A 19,847-nucleotide genomic window follows, 5' to 3' on the forward strand; every position below is an offset into this window, starting at 1 on the left:
TTATCCGTCTCGCCAAGTTTTCAGAGAGATCGTTTCGTCGGTTTTGGAAATTTTGCATTAAGAATCTTGTATCTTTTCTTCCTCACTGGTATATAAATTTGTTAAACTGAGTAAAATTTCGCAAAAATTTCCAAGAAGCTGTGAATTTTTGGCTGTGGAATTTTTCAAAATTTTTATACTAAATTTTTATACTAATTTTGTACTAAATAATTTTTATACTAAATTTTTATACTAAAAAATTTTTATACTAAAGAATTTTTATACTAAACTTTTACACTAAAGAATTTTTGTACTAAACTTTTATACTAAAGAATTTTTACACTAAATTTTTATACTAATTTTGTACTAAAGAATTTTTATACTAAATTTTTATACTAAAGAATTTTTATATTAAACTTTTACACTAAAGAATTTTTGTACTAAACTTTTATACTAAAGAATTTTTACACTAAATTTTTATACTAATTTTGTACTAAAGAATTTTTATACTAAATTTTTATACTAAAGAATTTTTATATTAAACTTTTACACTAAAGAATTTTTGTACTAAACTTTTATACTAAAGAATTTTTACACTAAATTTTTATACTAATTTTGTACTAAAGAATTTTTATATTAAATTTTTATACTAAAGAATTTTTATACTAAATTTTTGCACTAAAGAATTTTTATACTAATTTTATACTAAAGAATTTTATATTTTCGTTCATCACTGATGTAAGTTTGTTAAGCCAAGTAATGTTAATAAGATTCAAGCCCGCTTCCGGTAAGTGAAATCTCCGAGGATTTCACGTTTTTCTACGTTTTATAAACATTGCTTATTCACATCGGATCATAAACTCGTAAATAAAGAAATATCTTGTTGGTTCTCTCGTTGCCGTAAATTTGACGTCCTTGCATTATTAATATTTGCTGCTGCAAGCTGCGGCGTAGTACTGAAAGTGGAACAACAGGAACAATGGAAATATCGCGATTGCCGGCACGAGCTTTGTTGCAAATGCAATAACAATAACGATCGTCTAACTTCAGGTTTAAACGTTAATATGCCGCCCGAAAGCCAGCGTAATCGGTACACGGTGTACCTTGGCAAATACTTGGGAATTTCGAGCATTGTTTGCATAATTTGTACATTTGTACGCGTAGACAGTGAAGAGCGTAGCCAAATATCAATTACAGTTTACAGAAAATTATCGACAATTTCAGTTGATACAATTTTGCAAAAGAAAAAAAATTTTCAAAGCGTGAAGCCCCTATTTTCGACTATTTTTTTTTTTTTTTAAGATGATTTTATACCATGTAACGAAGATATTTTTTTCGAAAATTACAAAATTTAAACACACGTAAAAATGTTGAAAAATTTTTCTCGGTGAATTTGAAGATTGAAATTTTCTTTCTCCAACAAGTTCCTGAAACCATTTTTTAATTGAACTTTGGTTAGAATTTTATCGAATTATTTTCACTGTTCCATTGAACCTTGAACACTGAGGTTAGAATTTTTTCGTTAGAATTTTCTAAGATTATAAATCGGTCATTTTGACCACTTTGGAGTGTAGTTCTGGTGTTAACTCAGCTAAGCCAGAGCTAAAGTGGGGGGAATGACGCGGTGGAGGGGATACAGACCCGAAAGAGTGGGGGGATTAAAGCGTAAAATTTTCATTAGAGACATTAAAACCAAAAAATTAAAGAAACTTTGTAATAGAAACTTTTTATTTATATTTTAATTTTTAACTTTTATTTACATTATTTAAATCTTTAAAAATATACTATTTTACGTCTATAAATTTTACGTCTATAAATTAGGCTAATATAATTTATATAATTTATAAATTATAAATTTAATTAGGCTAATATAATTTATAATTTATATTTTATAATTTATAATTTATATAATATATAATTTATAATTTATATAATTTATAATTCACGTCTAATAAATTTAAACAATTGTCTAACAAAAATCGTAAATTAGTGGTTCTTGGTGTTAAAAAGAGAGAAAGAGAAAAATCGTCTGACGAGTCAGGAAAAATTTCTTCGCGACGAACTTCATTGGAAGTCACGGGTCTCTGTAACGACTCGTCGTGGCGTTCCAGTTACTCTCGGGATCAGGAGAACCCGCTGGAAACTGATTAACCGCGGTGGAAACGCGACAGAAAATCAATAGCGGGTCGATGCGTGGGACGCCGCTCGTTTTCAACTCACGGTGCCTTTTTCGACGTTTCGCGTGGCTGTGATATATCCAGGACGAGAGGAAATCGTTTTTGTTTTCCAATGGAACGAATCTTCCTTCGTATTTCCCGCCCGATATAGGAAATTCCTTCGCCCCCTCCCCACCCTCCTAGTTATTCCGTCATACACAACGAAGGATCCTAACCTCGAAGCGACGTAATTTCCCTCGTTTCGCGCGCTCTGTCTTCGAATCCCTTCGATATTGCGAGAGTATCGACCGAGATCCTATTTATTTTCTTTTTTTTGCAACATTTATTTAATATTCAAACAATTACAAGAAAAACGCCCGGATTTGACAATCATTTATGGAGATTATGAAATTTCAGAAAACAGAAACCTGTAATTACCACTAGTGATAAAAAAAAAAAAAAAGTAAAAAATCCCAGAAGGTAATGTAGAGAGTTCGTGTATCTAGGGAAATTAGAAAAATATTCTGTCACATAAACATAAGTGTGCTGTCACTCTGAAAGGAAGTATTAAAAAATTCACTCACTTGAAGAAAATCGTTACGATGTAAGTACGATTACGTTAACGATTATATTTCACAAATTTAACGTGAAATTATTTTATAAATTGTTTTGTTTAAAAATAGCTGCACCAAATAAATATTGTATAATGCTGATATTATGAAAATTAAAAGTTCCTACAGAACGTAAAGCGGGATATGAATTGAAATATCTAAAAAGAAAAAGCACGTCGTTCGTGATTGTTCGAATATCTTTGACGAAATAATTTCTCGTCTCACTGACGGTTTCACTCCCAAGGGAAGCGGGAAAAGTCTGGATTTAATATCGAGAACATTTCTGGCATCGAAAGGGTTGCAAATCAATACGAAAGTAGCTTTTTTCACCGACGAAATCCCAGGAGCTCGTGAGTTGATGACAAACATCGAGGAATATACGTAATTATTACTTGTAACATCGTTTACCCCCAAAGGATTAAACTTATCAAGAACCTCGGGGCAAATACAAATTATTCTTGCCCCTAAAAGTCGGCATAATAATTGCTAAGCCAGATATCCCGGCCTCAAAGACTGTAACCTTCATGTACAAAGTTTATATTCTTATTTTCTCAAATTTCATTATATTATAATGTTTAGTTGGTTAAAAAAAAACTTATCGTCGATTTTCTCACACAGAGAGCTTTTGGGAATATTTTTTTTTTCTTTTTTTCGTATTTATGAATAAATTGTCCATAGTAATTTAATAAAATATTACTATTAAATGTAATATAATTAAAGTAAAACATTAATATTGTCCATAGCAGTTTAATAAAATATTAATATTGAATATTAAATTAATATTAATATTAAATGTAATATAATTAAAACAAAATATTAACATTGTCCATAGTATATTGGAGGCGTTATATTTTAGCTCTTTAATTCTCAGAAAAAAACCTCGGCAACGCTTGAAACATATGGCAATGTAATGAGTTTTTGGCATGTTTGGCTGTTGCAGGAGCAAACCAAAGACGTTCGCGTTCGATCACTGTTTCTATTCCCTGGACCCGGCCGGCGAGAATTTCGCCAGCCAGGACGTGGTGTTCGACGCCCTGGGCCGGGACATTTTGGACAATGCGTTCCAAGGCTACAACGCTTGCATTTTCGCCTACGGCCAAACCGGTAAGACGTTTAACAACACACTATCACGCTACAAAAAGTAGTTAACGCTCTCCCTTAAATCGCGAGAATATATTCTTTAACATTTCGCGTGGACTGAAAAACATTCGCGTTATTTGTACCGAATTGGTGATGGCAGAGACATTGACCCACGAGCGATCCCCTTTCTCTCCAGAAACGCCCGATCCCACGCTCTCGCGTCGGGACGAAGGGCGTTAAAAAGAATAAGAAGGAACAAGATTATGCACTTCTAAAGACTCTTGCGTCTTCTTTCACTTAGTTGCCATCGTTTGTCATCGATCAATCGGATTTAATCTCCCTTCCGGTCATCCTCTCAAGCGCTTACAGCTTGGATGGAATAACTACTTGCACTTGTCTTGCGAGACAAGAAGTTGTAGACAGCGACGTGAGGGTAAACCTGTTAAGGCGCGAGGAAACAATGGTGTCAATTGGAGGTTAAATCTGTCGAAGGATGATTCGCTGTTGATCGTCCGAGTCTTAGGGGTTTCTTTAAGAGCCGTGCAGTCGAGGAGATTTAGAAGTTGAAACGGTGAAGTGTGTTTTATTTCTAATCGATAGTTAAACTCACTATCTTCCTAAAAAAAAAAAAAATAGAACTTAACGAATTTTTACAATATTTATAATATTTTTTCATTTATCTTTCACTTTACAACATTTATAATATTATAATATTTGTGCTATTTATAATATTTATTATATTTATATTTGTATTAATTATAAATTTCTAATATTTGTAATATTACAATATTTATAATTTATCCTTGACTCCAGCGTGATAAGGTCTAGATGTCGACCCTCGCTTAATTACTTAATTTCCATAACTCGTTGGCTGAACGAGTCTCCCCAGGAGGGAGGAGGTCGTAAATTCTCCTTAAAAATTAGGGATTGTTTCTTATCTTGCCAAAACAAAAGTGAAATAACTGTATCACCAAGATTCTAACGTTCTAGATCCTCGTCAAAATGTTACCAGGAAATTAGAAAAAAGTTCTATTTCAAAATAGATCAATGCACTCGAAAAATGATTCGATCAGTGTGTACATACACATGTGGTGAGGATCATCGTAGCGAAAGGATTAAGAGTTTCAGTCACACACATATATACGCACTGATCAATAAACCAATAACAAATCTTCAATTTTTCTGATCCCAAGCCACACAACCTATTGCGCTGGTAACTGGTTCGCGGACCATAACGAGTGACCGAACCGTATACAATAATTCGTCGCTTTTTGAACTCGTCGGTGTGATATCACTGGATAGAAATTATCGAGAAGTAATAAATTTATTATTTATTTTGGGTTATACTTAAATATACTTAAAACTGAGAAAATGTTGCAATTTGGGACAAAAAATTCGCACGTCATTCCAGCGCAAGAGGTTAAACCACGTTAAATTATTATTTCCTAACTCAAATCTATATGCATATATGCTTCGCTGAATAAATAAACGATTGTTTGACAATAATAATAAACAATTGTATATTCAACAATAACAATGTATGAAATAAATATATAACATTAATCAAGAGTATTTACCGTGACAGTGATCTCGAGAAACACGAAGATGCATAGACAGGTTATGTTACGAACCACTCTTATTGAATACTATTTTCCTGAAATGTACGAACGTAACAATAATCGTCGATCGATTTTCTATACGTAACCAAAATTACAAGTAATAATATTAATAAAGTTTGCATTCGTACCTCGTTATGCGATTCCTTTTGCAAAAAGATTTCAGTCGAACAGGACTGTTACGCGCGCGACGAAACAAACAAACATGGCCGCCGACGGTTAACAGTCAAATCGATCGTTATCGATATATATCGCGATCAAGAGTCAAACTGAAGTTGTCATCGCGCAAGAGTGATCCTTAAGAGACTTTGAAGATGATAGTCAAGGTTAAGACGCATTAAAAAGAATCTAGGAAAATAAAAGCGATTAACAGTCGCGAGTCGAAGTTAATTGGAGAACGAATTTCTTTTTGTTCAAAGGGTCCGGGAAATCGTACACGATGATGGGAAGCGGCGAGAACAAAGGTATTATACCACGGCTGTGCGACAACCTCTTCGACATGATCGCGAAGCAACAGAGCTCGGAGCTCACCTACAAAGTCGAAGTCTCGTACATGGAGATCTACAACGAGAAGGTGCACGATCTACTCGACCCGAAGCCGAACAAACAGTCGCTGAAGGTTAGGGAGCACAATGTCCTGGGACCGTACGTCGACGGACTTAGTCAGCTCGCTGTCACGTCCTTTCAGGTAAACATACTTTTGATCTTTTATTTTAATTTTTTTTTTTTTTTTAGTGTCTATGATTTTCTTCCTTTTCTTTTTCTTTTGTGCTAATACCATTTGTTATTTGTCCAGTTTAACAAATCACGTCGTTTTCATCATCGTCGCCTTGTTTCATCGCCTAAGCTAGCTGGCTCAGCTCCAAAACTGAAGCTGTTATGATCAATATCTGTCATTGCTGGGTGCATCGACGATTTCATTTCCGTAATAATGCACCATCATCTGCAATTAAATCGGAGAACGGGGAATTTCGTGTATTTAATTAAACGTCTCTTCCTCGGTCGACGAGCCCTCCAAATTTTCCAGAAGAGGAAACAGTCTGTTTAAATTTTCAAAAGTTACCATCTATTTCTAAATTCTCAAGTACCGGTACACCGGGTAATATTGCTAATCCTGTTTGCTCGTATATAAAAAAAAACAAGAGTATGACTTTTATTTTCAAGTATTATAGAATGTATGCATTAGATTATAAGAATATTTTGTCAGTAATTGACAATCTTTTAACAACGTAGTTGTCTCGTTATTAATCCGACAAAGGACGAAGTCACGATTACACATGTACACGTCTGTCTGTTTTCCAAGTTGATTGAACCGATCGAATAACTTTTACTGATCGCTCGAGCAACGAGCACGAACATTACACGAATGAATGTATATAATGACATACGATCCTTACTTTTAGAAAGTAAAATCAGGTCGTTTAATGTGTATGCGAAGGTAGCGGTTACCTCTTTTATGCAACAAACACGTTTCGTGCATACCAGTAACGCGTGATAAGTTTCAATTTGTTTCATCGACTGTGAACACGATGATACCAGCTTTTTTTTTTGGAGGAAGGGGATCATTTTGTTTTAATATCATCCTTTTTTTCCTTGGTATAAATTGAATCGATTCTCTGTGCTCTTCACTTTTTTTAAACTGGGAATGACGAGTTGACTCGTCATTGGAAAATACTTCTTCAACGGGCAAGAAGATGGATCGAATAATAAACTGGCATTAGATGCTCTACTATATTAGTATAATTATGGTATTTTATTTACATTTAATTTATGTTAAATATATTACAATATATACCTGTAATATAATACATACATACAATATATTTATATTTATTTTACAATACAGTTATAATATATTATATATACATAAATATATATACATATATTATAATCATTGAAATGGAATGATATGTAATAACACTTTTAATCTTCTTATTAGAGAAATTTGTTATTTAATCTGACAATTCCATGATAGTAATTACTTAAATTATACATTATATTAATTGTAATATATTTGATAAAAATTAAATATAAATAAAAGATTAAATTTAACAGTTTTTTTTTTTAATCAAAATGTAGCATATCTGAGGGCAAACGAGTAGTTTTGGATAATTAATTTTAATAAAAAAACGCATATAAATTTAAATCTTGTTTCGTTGTATCATGCTGGCGTATCACGATAACTTTCGTTTCGCGTGAAATGCAAATTGTACCGCTTCGTATTCACCGCGGGTACGACGAGTTAACTCGTCGTAATTCGTTCGTCGCGGAATACGCTTTTGAGTATACCTCCCCAGTTGAAAGGTCAAAAAGCCAGAAAGGGCGAAACAAGATGAAAGGAAAGAAGAAAAAGATCAGTCCGCGTTCCCCAATAGACATTCAGGATTTATTGTAAAAGAAAAGGAGCAAACGTGCAGTAACAAGCAAACGTCGAGTAAATCTTCCAATTCCCCAGGAACCATCCAAGAATCTCTCATTGCATCACGCTCGCCAGCTACCATTCCATTACGGCCATTAAGCTCAACGTTCCTCCCTGGAATCAGCTGAATTTCCCAACAGAATTACCCAAAAGTTTTCTCAACTTTTCCATACACCGTAGTGTGGAAATTACCTACCTTTCACCGAGTCGCTCGAGTGATCTATGATATCGTCGAACCGGAGCTTTGTGAGGAGAGTTGGTAACGTTCTTTCGTTTCCAGGACATCGACAATCTGATGGCGGAGGGGAACAAGTCGAGGACGGTGGCGGCGACGAACATGAACTCGGAGAGTTCACGGTCGCACGCGGTGTTCTCCGTCATCCTGACGCAGACGTTGACGGACTCGAAGAGCGGCGTCAGCGGCGAGAAGGTCTCGCGGATGAGCCTGGTGGATTTGGCAGGGAGCGAAAGGGCTGTGAAAACTGGGGCAGTGGGCGATAGGCTTAAAGAAGGAAGCAATATTAACAAGTAAAGTATTAATTGCAAAAAGTGTAGTCTAAGATCTTTGAACAATTGAATATGCACTGATCTTTTTTTTTACTATTATAAGTTTATCAGGGCAGAGGACACAAATTTGTTTATTTGACCATGAATACACACTTGCAGTTGAAAAATTTCATCGTCTACAAAATAAATGAATACTGAAGAAGAAAAGATTAATTTCTTTATTCCTCTAAGCTTGCAAGAAAATGGAAAATTTTGAATTACTTTAACCAAGCCTCTGTTGTATTATAAAACCAATTGTAATCAATCAAATATATATATATATAGTAATCAAATGTGTATATATATTATATAAATTAAATGTTTAGAAGGTTCTTGTTTAAAAGAAGACTAAAAATTTGCTTCAAGAAAATCGCGAGTGAAAAAAATATATACACAAAGATACAATCAAATGTATATCATAACTCAAATGTTTAGAAAGTTCATCTTTAAAAAAAGAATAAGAATTTCCTACAAGAAACTCGCGAGTGAAATTTCACTGAGGACATTAACGACCTAGTTTGCAGAGTTAAAAATAAAAAAGTATCTTAAGATATTACCCACTGCTGGTGACATAAATCAACAATTTTTCTATAATACACGTTTCTAACACCCAGAAAAATGTAACGTCGAGTGGCGAGCGAATTTACTACACAGCCGGATAATTAAATTGACGTAGTTGTAAAATGTATGAGAAGTCCTTTGTTTTCTTTCTCTTTTAATAAAGTTAAAAGCGCCCTGTGCAACAAGTTAGAATTGCCACGTATCAACATATGTGAAAAAGTAATCAGTTTAATTGATCTGATCTTCCTTTTTTTTTTTTTTTTAATAACTCTGTTAAGTGATGGATCACGAGATAAAAACGAGACAAATGTTTGCAGATCCCTAACGACGTTGGGTCTAGTCATTTCGAAGCTAGCGGATCAGAATTCCGGAAGTAATAAGAATAAGGACAAATTCGTGCCGTACAGGGACTCCGTTTTGACGTGGCTGTTGAAGGTAATATATTTAACAGATTTTAACTATTTGTATTGTACTTTTGCAGTGTCTGCAAAATGAGGAAAATTAAAGAATTGTTTTAGAAATGAAATTACATTTCGTTAAAAAAAAAAGTGAAAAATGAAATGTTATCTTTAGGTGCCAATGAAAAAAAAAAACGTTCTAAGTTAATTATTTTCTAAAATATTCCATAGTATCGAGAACAGAATATGCAATTTTTGGAAAATTGATTTTTCTGACTTTATTAAAAAGTACGCTTTACATAATTCCTTAAGTGCACAATTAAGAAGAAATAAAAAAAAATATTTACTAAACTGTAAATTCAAATCTTTATTTCCTACATTTGTCAAAAATCCTGGGAAATATAAAATTTAAAATTTAAAGATTTGAGAAATAAAAATAAGAAAATTCTAGAATTATTTAAATAAATAAAATAAGAAGAAATAATAGAAATAAAAATAAGAAAAGAATATAGAATTTAAAAAGTAATTGTTCCGTTTATATAATTATGTATTTTAATTGCAGGACAACCTCGGCGGGAACAGCAAGACCGTAATGGTAGCAACGATATCTCCCGCGGCGGATAATTACGAGGAGACGCTTTCAACTCTGCGATACGCGGACAGAGCCAAGAGAATCGTTAATCACGCGGTAGTCAACGAGGATCCAAACGCGAGGATCATTCGGGAATTGAGGCAGGAAGTGGAAACGTTGAAGGAGATGCTATTACACGCAACTGTAAGATGATTAGGACTCGTTAACGTTGGCATATTAATCGCATATTGGACCGACAGACAAACACTGCGTCCCCTAAAGACTCGAAACGAATCAAATCTCGCAATTAGCGACGTTAGCCTTCTCATCAGACATTTGACATTTTGCCAAAATTGTAAGAAAGACAGACAGTGAAAAATCATCAGGTACTTAGAGAAGTTCTTGCCGATCACAATTCTAGAGATTTTTTCTGATTAACAATGAACGTTTAGAAGTGAGAAAAACCATTACTGCTAGCACATTTATCGTGAGAAAGTTGGAAAGAGAACTCTTCACTTTTTCAGATTCTCTTTGTTGACTTTGTGTGGTAAAAATGACTCTTAATGGGAGATCATGTCCCTTTTCACAAATAGATTTTCACCTGTTTCCGAGTCTGGGACAATAATGAAAGAAGAAGTGTCAAGATTCTTCCACGATGAAACTAGAAGAACAACATTTATAAGTTATTGAACCATTGGATGAAAGTTATGAAACACGAAAGTTCATATTTCGACGAATAAATTCATGTGTTTTCACAGTGAAAAAAATGGCAAGGGCTTTCCTGGGTACCTCATGTTCGTCGTTCGAAGCTTCCAACTGTTTCAATAATTGATTTTGGTGCCAGTTTCTCAAACTACTCTTCGTACTTCCAAATTCCATTCGAATTCGTTCAGTATTTAGCAAGCAAATTCATTCATGGTTTGTTATAATTGGTTCTTGGACTGCATTAAAGCTATTCTCTTCTCATTCCTCCGCCGGACTCTAGGGACAGGGATCGATAGTGGGTCAGCAACGCACAGACATAACGGAGAAGCTGTCGGAATCGGAACGGTTAATGAAAGTGATGTCGCAGACGTGGGAGGAGAAATTAGTGGAAACGGAGAAACTGCAACACGAGAGGCAGCAAGCTTTGGAGAAAATGGGGATAAGCGTTCAGGCTTCCGGTATCCAAGTGGAGAAGAACAAGTATTACCTCGTTAATTTGAACGACGATCCAAGCTTGAATGAGCTGCTAGTTTATTACCTGAAGGTATCTTCTTAAAATTTTGAGTATTAAAAAGTGTCTATCGTTTCTATTTAATTTGCAGAATTTTATTATTATTAAAGTACTGTTATATCACAAATATCAGAATTTTAATATTAGATTAACTTAATCTAAAATATTTCAATATTAGATGATTAAAATTTCATTATAATTAGAATCTGGCAATAAAACGTTATGCTCATTGTTAAAAAAAAAAAAAATCTAGGAGAGGACCTTGGTCGGCGGACGTTCGGCAAAGACGGAGCAAGACATTCAACTGCACGGGCTTGGTATTCTACCTGAGCACTGTGTCATCACGATAGAGGAGACCGGCCTCTACATGACGCCATTAAACGGTGCTAGGTGTTTCGTGAATGGCACTCAGGTGGTGGAGAAAACGCCGTTGTTGCACGGCGACAGGATTGTCTGGGGAAATCATCATTTCTTTCGGGTGAATTGCCCCAGAAGCGCAACAGGTAACATCAAGGCTCTCAATGGATATCAGGTTGATTGAATTCTTTGTGATCGATGCACGACGACGTCCTGCGGAGACTGTATGTATGTATATATATATGTATGCGTGTGTCTCTACGTTTACAGCGATCAACAGCGAGCCTCAGACGCCAGCGCAGAATATCGATTACAACTTCGCGCGAGAAGAACTGATGCTTAACGAGCTGTCGAACGACCCTATTCAGAGAGCCATTGCCAGACTCGAAAAGCAGCACGAGGAAGATAAACAGGTATTGAAATTTTCTTCAACTGAGGAGGTCAATTTGACTGTGTGGCACATCTTGACGTTTGCCGCAAGTTGTTATAATTAAGGGACCACTGTACCTCTTATCCAGAATCATTCACATACACTGGATGTCCCATTTTAATTTTTAAACGCATTTCTTTTTTTTTTTTTTTTTTTTTTTTTAAAATGCATTTGAGACGTTCTTTAAATGTCGAATAGCATTTGTAGATTAAAATGGGACACCTTGTATACGATAAGACTGAATGTGATGTACTTTTAAATAAAATTACCATAAATCTTTGTCTACTTTTATCTTATCAGGTCGTACCTCTATTTTTTTAGGTCGCGTTAGAGAAACAAAGACAAGAGTACGAGCGGCAGTTCCAGCAACTTCGCAATATATTGTCCCCGTCGACGCCCTATTCCCCTTACGTACCGTACGACCCTCTGCGAGGTAGTCAGAGCAGTAAGCTTCCTGCTTGCACGCCCACCACGCAGATGCGAGTGGAGAAGTGGGCCCAAGAAAGGGACGAGATGTTCAAGAGGAGTTTGGGTCAGTTGAAAGCGGACATCTTGAAGGCGAACGCGTTGGTGCAGGAGGCGAACTTCTTGGCGGAAGAGATGGGGAAGCAAACGAAATTTAGCGTCACTTTGCAAATTCCACCAAACAATTTGAGTCCAAACAGGAAGGTAATATATGCTGACACTCTTGTTACAAGCTTACACACTCTGAAGTAATTGCATTATGTGAGATGCAGTCAAAGTTCTGGCCCTTTAAAATAGCCGCTTGTAACTTCCAGAGAATCTGAGATTTAAACAAGTTGTCTCTTCTTTGGAAGCTTTCCACGTTTCGTTGATTTTTCATCTTAATTTTGTCTTCTCTTAATTTGTGGTATAATTCTACTGTTTTTGTATATTTTTGTCATTCGTTGGTCTTCTATCTTGGTTCTGTCTTCTCTATAATTTTACAATTATCATACGTTCTTGTTCTTGTTTTACTCTTTCATTCATATTTTTCTTTGATTTATTGATTTCATTCATTTTGTTCTTGTTTTACTTTTTCATTCATATTTTTCGTTGCGTTTATTCATTTGTGCTCGTTCCGTTTTCACGCATGTACACTCTTCGACATGCAGAGTGTATTTTTCCAGCGGGGCGCCTTCGTCAGCGAGCCAGCGATTCTGGTGAAGAGGACGAATATGGGCAGCCAAGTATGGTCCATGGAGAAGTTAGAAAACAAGCTAGTCGACATGCGGGATATGTACGAGGACAGAAAGGATCCCAATAATTGTCAACGATTGCCTGCCATTAAGGTACGCTCGTTGTCCAGTTGTCTAACATTGTCTGATATCCGAGATTGATGTGTATAATAAATTACAGGACGAAGTGCCCGGGAAGACCCAAGACCCGTTCTACGAGTCACAGGAGAATCACAATCTCATCGGTGTGGCGAATGTTTTCTTAGAGGTTCTGTTTCACGACGTTCGGTTAGATTACCACACGCCGATTATCAGTCAACAAGGTGAAGTCGCTGGACGACTGCAGGTCGAGATTAGCCGCATATCTGGCCACTTCCCTCAGGATCGTATCTGCGAGGCGGCGTCGGAGTCGTCGGCTGACTCGACCTCGTCAGAGCCGGAGGATTACTCCGGCTCGAGCTTTATCACGTGCCGCGTGACCATCAAACAAGCAACTGGTTTGCCACTGTCACTCAGCCATTTTGTATTTTGTCAGTACATGTTCTGCGGGCACCCGGACCCCATAGTGGTCCCGGCCATTGACAATTCCGAGCAGTTGAACTCGAACTGCCAGACAGGGCAGAGGGACTCTCTGGTGTTCAAGTTCAATCACACGAAAGATTTTACCGTGCCCATAACGGAGGAGTTTATCGAACACTGTAGTGGTGAGTAACAAAGATTTCAGTGAGTAGTTTGCCGTAATCAATATATTATATACTATTGGATTGGAGTTGAAAAACTATCAAAACTTCTTCCAAATACTGTGTCACTAAACACACATTTTCATTCGTAGAAGGGGCCTTAAGCATAGAAGTTTGGGGACACCGAAGTGCCGGATTTTCCCGAAGCAAGCCAGGCTGGGAAGTCGAGCAACAACTTGCCAAGGCCAGATCTCTGGCTGATCGATGGTCAGAGTTAACGCGGAAAATCGAACTCTGGGTAGAGATTCAGGAACTGAACGAACAAGGAGAATATTCGCCAGTGGATGTGGTTATAAAACAAGATACGTGGACAGGCACGTTACACATTTACTTCTATAATAATAACTAAACAATTGTATGCTATATAATAAAATACCTACGAGTATTTCTTTCTTGTTCAGGCGGTATTTATCAATTACGTCAAGGGCAACAACGACGGATACAAGTTCGAGTGAAACCAGTACAAAATTCAGGGACATTGCCCATTATTTGCCAGTCGATATTGAACATAGCGGTTGGCAGCGTGTCTGTGAGGAATCGTCTCCAAATCCCGTTGGACAGTTATCAGGATGAGGACTTGAGCATACTGAGGGAGAAATGGAGCGAGGCGTTGATGAGAAGGAGGCAGTACTTGGATCAACAGATACAGAAACTTATCAACAAACAAGGTATACTTTGGTCTTGTCTCAATCTTGTGATGGATCGTTGGACTTCGACACAGTAATAATTTTTCTGTCTCAGACAAAACTGAGCAGGACATAGAGCGAGAGCAAAGCCTCGTGGATCAGTGGGTCAGCCTGACGGAGGAGAGAAACGCTGTGTTGGTCCCTGCAGCGGGATCGGGTATTCCTGGTGCACCCGCTGACTGGAATCCTCCTTTAGGCATGGAGCCACACATCCCTGTTCTGTTTCTTGATCTCAACGGTAAATTCTTTTTATACTTTTCAAGTTTACATTTACTCCTGAGCTACTTTCGTTTATAAAATTGTCTGTACGTGTTTACAGCGGATGATCTTTCAACCCACCAGTCGGGAGAGGAAGTCTCCGTAACCGGGTTGAACTCGATCTTACCAAAAGAGCATGGCAATAAGTTTTACAATTTACCCATAATTCGTCGCATAGAGAAAGACGTGTGCGCTATCGCCGCTTGGGATTCCAGTATACACGACAACATACACCTGAACAAAGTCACTGATGGTAAAATGACACACACGATGCCAAAAGTATATAATGTTTATAACGTTCAAAACTCTCGATTCGATAGCGCGGGTGTGTTTCAGCGAACGAGCGGGTTTTTTTAATTTTGAAAACGACGGTACGCCTGTCGCATCCGGCGCCGATGGACCTTGTGCTGCGTAAACGGCTGGCCCTGAACATCTACAAGCGACAAAGTATCACGGACCGTATCTTCAAGAGAATCGTTCGTACCGACTGTTTGACTCAAACTGGCGTCACTTACGAGGTCGTGTCCAATATACCAAAGGCTAGCGAGGAACTGGAGGATCGCGAGAGCCTGGCACAGATAGCTGCCAGCGGTGAGGACAATAGCTTGTGTGATGGTGAAACTTACATCGGTGAGCCAACGTTTTCAACAATACTTTTATGGGAATTTTGTATATCCAAGATCAACGTGCACAACAAACTCACGTGTCTGATGTTTGCACAGAAAAATATACACGCGGCGTGTCTGCAGTGGAAAGTATCTTGACTCTAGACCGGTTACGACAGAACGTCGCTGTGAAGGAACTGCTGCAGGCACAGGGTCAACCACTTATGCGCAAGACAGCAAGCGTACCCAACTTCTCGCAGGTACTACTGCCTCTCCGCCGTCTCGGACGCACTGTATGCTTTAGTTTAATTTGTTTTTCTTTCTTAATTTCTGTATTCTCCTGTAGTTGGTATCCTTTACTCTGTTCTTCTTTTCAAGTTCAAATATTTTTCATATTTCTGAATTTTCTCGTTTCAATATCACATTTGCTTTGTAATTTGTTTCAGTTGTTGTTTTCTATTCTGTCATCTTCTCAAAATTGTCACGGTTCGTCCAGAATCATTTGGCCATGCAAACAAACACATGCTGCAAGACAGGAAGAAAATTTTTTTAAATAGCAAAGAGCATAAAAGAGGGCAGGGTTGATTGATTTTGGACGGGCTGTGCAGTTAAATGTACACAATGCTCTACTGAGAGAACAGTAGCATAACGCGTCGTCGACTGCTTGCAGATCATGAGATCCGACACCTCGATGGACTCTTTGAACGTGACGCGTTCCGAAAGCGTGACTGATCTCAACACCGAGTTGAATGGGCTGCTTCATTCGCGACGTGCGTCCGCGAGTCACGCCAGAAACGACGAGAACTTCGTTTCTGCGCCAGCTAAACCGTTCGGAATCGGTAAGCAAACTTTCCGTTCTCGTTTTCGCTACAGTACTATCTTTCCAGTGAAACATTTCCAACAAACGACAGATATTCGGCGAATCATACGTTCTATGATTTCTTAATTGCACATCCTAAGCGACAACTGAAAGTACATCGAATAATTGTACATACATTACGTTTAACGTTTAACATTGTTGGAGGAGTAAAAAAAGAAAAAGAAAAAAAGGTTTGAAAGGAAAAACGTAAACTTATGAAATCATAGAAGAAGACCAAAAGAGGTTTCGATTGGCTTTCTAACTCTAAGTTAGAAGAATAACCATAAACGAAAGATTCTTTTTTTTTTTTTTCTTTTATTATTATTCACACAGAAAATAGTATCACTCATCACAATTCATTTTCTCATTCTCATTAGTTCATCGTTCATTTTGTAGTAATCCATTTTATCGACATTCGGTACAATGCCGATCGCACATGTCACTTGTAATTTCCTCTTTTTTAAATTTTCCTTTCCAATTACGTGATGGCAATGGAATTAACACGTTACTGTTGTTCATAATAACTTTTGTCGATATCCAACGGTACTGCCATAAGCACGCCAGCAAAAAGGTAATTCCAAGATCTATTGCAAGACAATCTTTCAATTTGTTCTTTCGCTGCGCAAGCAAGCAGTTTTTTTGCCACAATGCGTTTCGACGAAGGCGTAGCTGATTCTTTTATGCGAACGAGTATTATTATTGTTTTTCGTTTCACTTTGTTAACGCTGCTCAACGATCGACACGGAGCTTGCTACATTGGGCGCAGAGTTTTTACGCTAAATGGATTGCTACTTTACATTGAAAGTTTGAACGAACTGAACTTTGATTTTCTCTCTCTCTCCTTATTTTTTTTTGTTTTCTCTTTCTCTTTTTTCCTTTCTTTTTATGTTTAGAAACTTTTATGAATCTACAATCTTATGCGAATTCATCATTTGATTGAATGCCGACATCTTAGTTTGCTTATAAATCACAATATTTGAATTATAATATTCAATATATATATATAACGCTTTGATAAAATATGGCACTTGGGTTTTTGATGACTTTAGTCTTAGAAATAATACATAACGACTTACGTTCTAAGATTTCACTTCTCGTTGCCTTGAGTTTTTCGCTTTCTTGAATAATATATACCCGACGAAAAGTCTATTCATTCATCTATATGAAATGTGGCTTATGCAGTGTTTTTTTTTTTTAAATATTATACATATTTATATATATATATATACCACCTTGCCATGATATAGTCACTTTATACGATTTGCCCTAGTTTTTTGATTGTTCTTAAAGTTCCACTGTTATGTCTTCCTTTGGTATTGGATATGTTGTTTCTGACTATAACGAAAGATAATCATTTCGACCGTTTCCTTTTTTTTCCTTTTTTTTTTTTTCGTCTTTTTATTATTGAGATTTCATGTCATCCATCGTTAGCATTTCCTTTTTATCGTGTCTGTTTCGAATAAAATCTTCGATCTCCTCTCTACGTTCATTCACAAACAGTATCTTCTCCTTTTTTTGAATATTTAGTTCTCTTGATATACATGATATTTGCAGCAATATTTTAATGACACTTTCAGCAGGTATTTGATGGAAAATTTTATTCCAAGTTCCATTTCGTGTAAAATTGTGAAATTGCAGGAAAAATTGCTTGCAGTATAATTAATCAACGTAACATCTTGCGGAGATCAAATGAATCTTGTTAAAAAAGAAAAAGACACGGTAGAAGGGAACGGCTGACAAATCAGTCACTTAGAACAAAACACGACTAACCGACTGATCACCCTTCCTTAACAGTGTTTGATAAAACAGATTTCTCCCTCCCCCCCCCCCTTTTAGCGAATTACCACCACACACTTTGGAACTTCGTACTTTTACTCTATTTACAGCTTCTATTATCATACTGTTATGTCACCACGCTATGTTCAACTTTTACGCACAATTTTTTCCTCCCCTACTATAATTTAGCAATACGTACATAATTTGTCGAAGCTTCTCTAGATGATAACGAGTTACGTCAACCACGTGAGCTAACTAACACTAACTCACGCGAGAGAGTTGAGCATGGTAAAAGGAGAAATGACCCACTGTTTTTTTTTTTTTCTTCTTACTTCAGATCCGCCTTTATATTAATAGCGTTTTTAGCAGCGAAAAAAAAAAAAAAGAAAAAAAGAAAAAGCTCCACCACTTGTTACAGAGCCTCTTTAATAACGAATATCGATTAACGAGAGCCTCGTTAAGATAATTTAGCGAATTTTGTAGCAAAAAAAAAAAAAAATTAACCACGAGAACGAGTCCAAGCGATTATAACGAATAATACGCAATTATTTATGTCTCTGTTCCTCTGTTTATATAACACTACGTCTACTACTTCTACAACTATTTCGGCCCACGCAAGGCTCCATTCTGAACTCAGGTAAAATGGAGTCTTGATTGATATTTGATTGATATTTGATGCCCTAACAGGCAGTGACGATTTAGCATATATATATATATACATATGTCTCGTGAGTGGTTGAGTCTGTCTTGTTGTTTTTGTTTTTTTAGTTCTTTTAGTACGCCTTATACATATATATATATTTATTTTTTTACATATTTATATATATATTTATATATGTATATATAGTTTTGATTTGTCGCGTTTTTTTGCAATTCTAGCAATATTCAGAGCTGGAAGTGATTTACTTTATTTAAATTTGTATTTTCATTCGTTTATTTGAAACTAATTAATTCTATTACATTTATTATTCCTGATTATAATTATATTAATTATATTATATTTATTATAATATTTATTAATTCAGTATTTAACATTGCTCCTGTAATTTCACTGACAAGATCACAAGTAGTGTTATCTTGCCTCTACATATTGCCTGACAATGACAATTTCCAACCGATTTCAATCGTGAAAAGCAACTTTCTTTATCTTAAAAGATAACTTATCAATAGATTGTAATTCAATTAGAATTAGAGTAGTCGAAACTCCGGCTCTGAGAATTGCCTCTGAAAAAAAAAACCTTTGCCTTCTTCGTCTATGCATCGCTGTTCCTTTTTCCTTTTCTTTCTCTTTTTCTTTTGCAGTGTTCCAATCTTACTGTCGCATGCGAATGCAGTCCTCTTGTGTGTACATGTATGTGTGTGTGTGTGTGTCTCTACCTGTTCGTTGGATCGCTTCCTCTTCGATTCGCACTGTTTCTCACGCTGACGATGATTTGCCTGCTGCTGTCACGATCGACGCTTGACGAAAAAAAAAAAAAGCTCACGCTGGCTAACGCATTTGCAAGCAAGGAGAACGAAAGAACGAAAGAGATTCTGTTTTTATACGGCGCCTGGCCCGCAGCGATCACCACACCACGCGTAGAAATATCATGTTTCACCGTAGCACTCCTATGTGCATCACCACTATGATTCTATATCTCTATGATGCATATTCACGAGTCGTGCTGTCGAGAAGCATGGATATATATATATATATTATAAACGATTCTTTTCGCAAACGTTCTTCTCACTAGAATAGAGATAATATCTATAGTTCTGTTTCTTCTTTTTTTTTTTATTTAATTTCCTTCTTTTTTTTTTTTTTT

At 36.3% G+C, this 19,847-nt stretch overlaps 1 protein-coding gene and 1 long non-coding RNA gene across 9 annotated transcripts in view; one reads left to right on the forward strand and one right to left on the reverse strand.

The window, feature by feature from the left end:
• The window catches only part of LOC122532735 (kinesin-like protein KIF13A), a 104,996-nt gene extending 86,285 nt beyond the window's left edge, over positions 1-18,711 (forward strand). For 2 of the 8 annotated variants that reach the window (XM_043661764.1, XM_043661770.1), the window contains exons 3-21: positions 3,687-3,850; positions 5,862-6,130; positions 8,142-8,389; positions 9,286-9,403; positions 9,929-10,141; positions 10,923-11,186; positions 11,407-11,656; positions 11,781-11,923; positions 12,262-12,609; positions 13,056-13,232; positions 13,300-13,822; positions 13,951-14,172; positions 14,260-14,526; positions 14,600-14,782; positions 14,864-15,055; positions 15,139-15,432; positions 15,525-15,700; positions 16,078-16,246; positions 16,823-18,560. In XM_043661764.1, the coding sequence (XP_043517699.1) occupies positions 3,687-3,850; positions 5,862-6,130; positions 8,142-8,389; positions 9,286-9,403; positions 9,929-10,141; positions 10,923-11,186; positions 11,407-11,656; positions 11,781-11,923; positions 12,262-12,609; positions 13,056-13,232; positions 13,300-13,822; positions 13,951-14,172; positions 14,260-14,526; positions 14,600-14,782; positions 14,864-15,055; positions 15,139-15,432; positions 15,525-15,700; positions 16,078-16,246; positions 16,823-16,935 (4,333 nt within the window). In that variant the 3' untranslated portion in view covers positions 16,936-18,560. Of the gene's footprint in view, positions 1-3,686; positions 3,851-5,861; positions 6,131-8,141; positions 8,390-9,285; positions 9,404-9,928; positions 10,142-10,922; positions 11,187-11,406; positions 11,657-11,780; positions 11,924-12,261; positions 12,610-13,055; positions 13,233-13,299; positions 13,823-13,950; positions 14,173-14,259; positions 14,527-14,599; positions 14,783-14,863; positions 15,056-15,138; positions 15,433-15,524; positions 15,701-16,077; positions 18,561-18,661 lie in introns of those variants that run through there. The other 6 variants (XM_043661769.1, XM_043661771.1, XM_043661767.1 and 3 more) reach the window with 6 other exon arrangements.
• LOC122532743 lies at positions 4,413-5,863 on the reverse strand. The gene is made up of 3 exons (XR_006307562.1): positions 5,574-5,863; positions 5,404-5,480; positions 4,413-4,443 (listed from the first exon to the last, which is right to left on the reverse strand). It is a non-coding gene; the product is annotated as an uncharacterized LOC122532743 (long non-coding RNA).
• Positions 18,712-19,847: the final 1,136 nt, after the last annotated feature.

This window comes from Frieseomelitta varia, unplaced genomic scaffold, assembly GCF_011392965.1.
Source record: "Frieseomelitta varia isolate USP_RPSP 00005682 unplaced genomic scaffold, Fvar_1.2 scaffold_468, whole genome shotgun sequence".
Taxonomy (NCBI): Eukaryota; Metazoa; Arthropoda; class Insecta; order Hymenoptera; family Apidae; genus Frieseomelitta; species Frieseomelitta varia.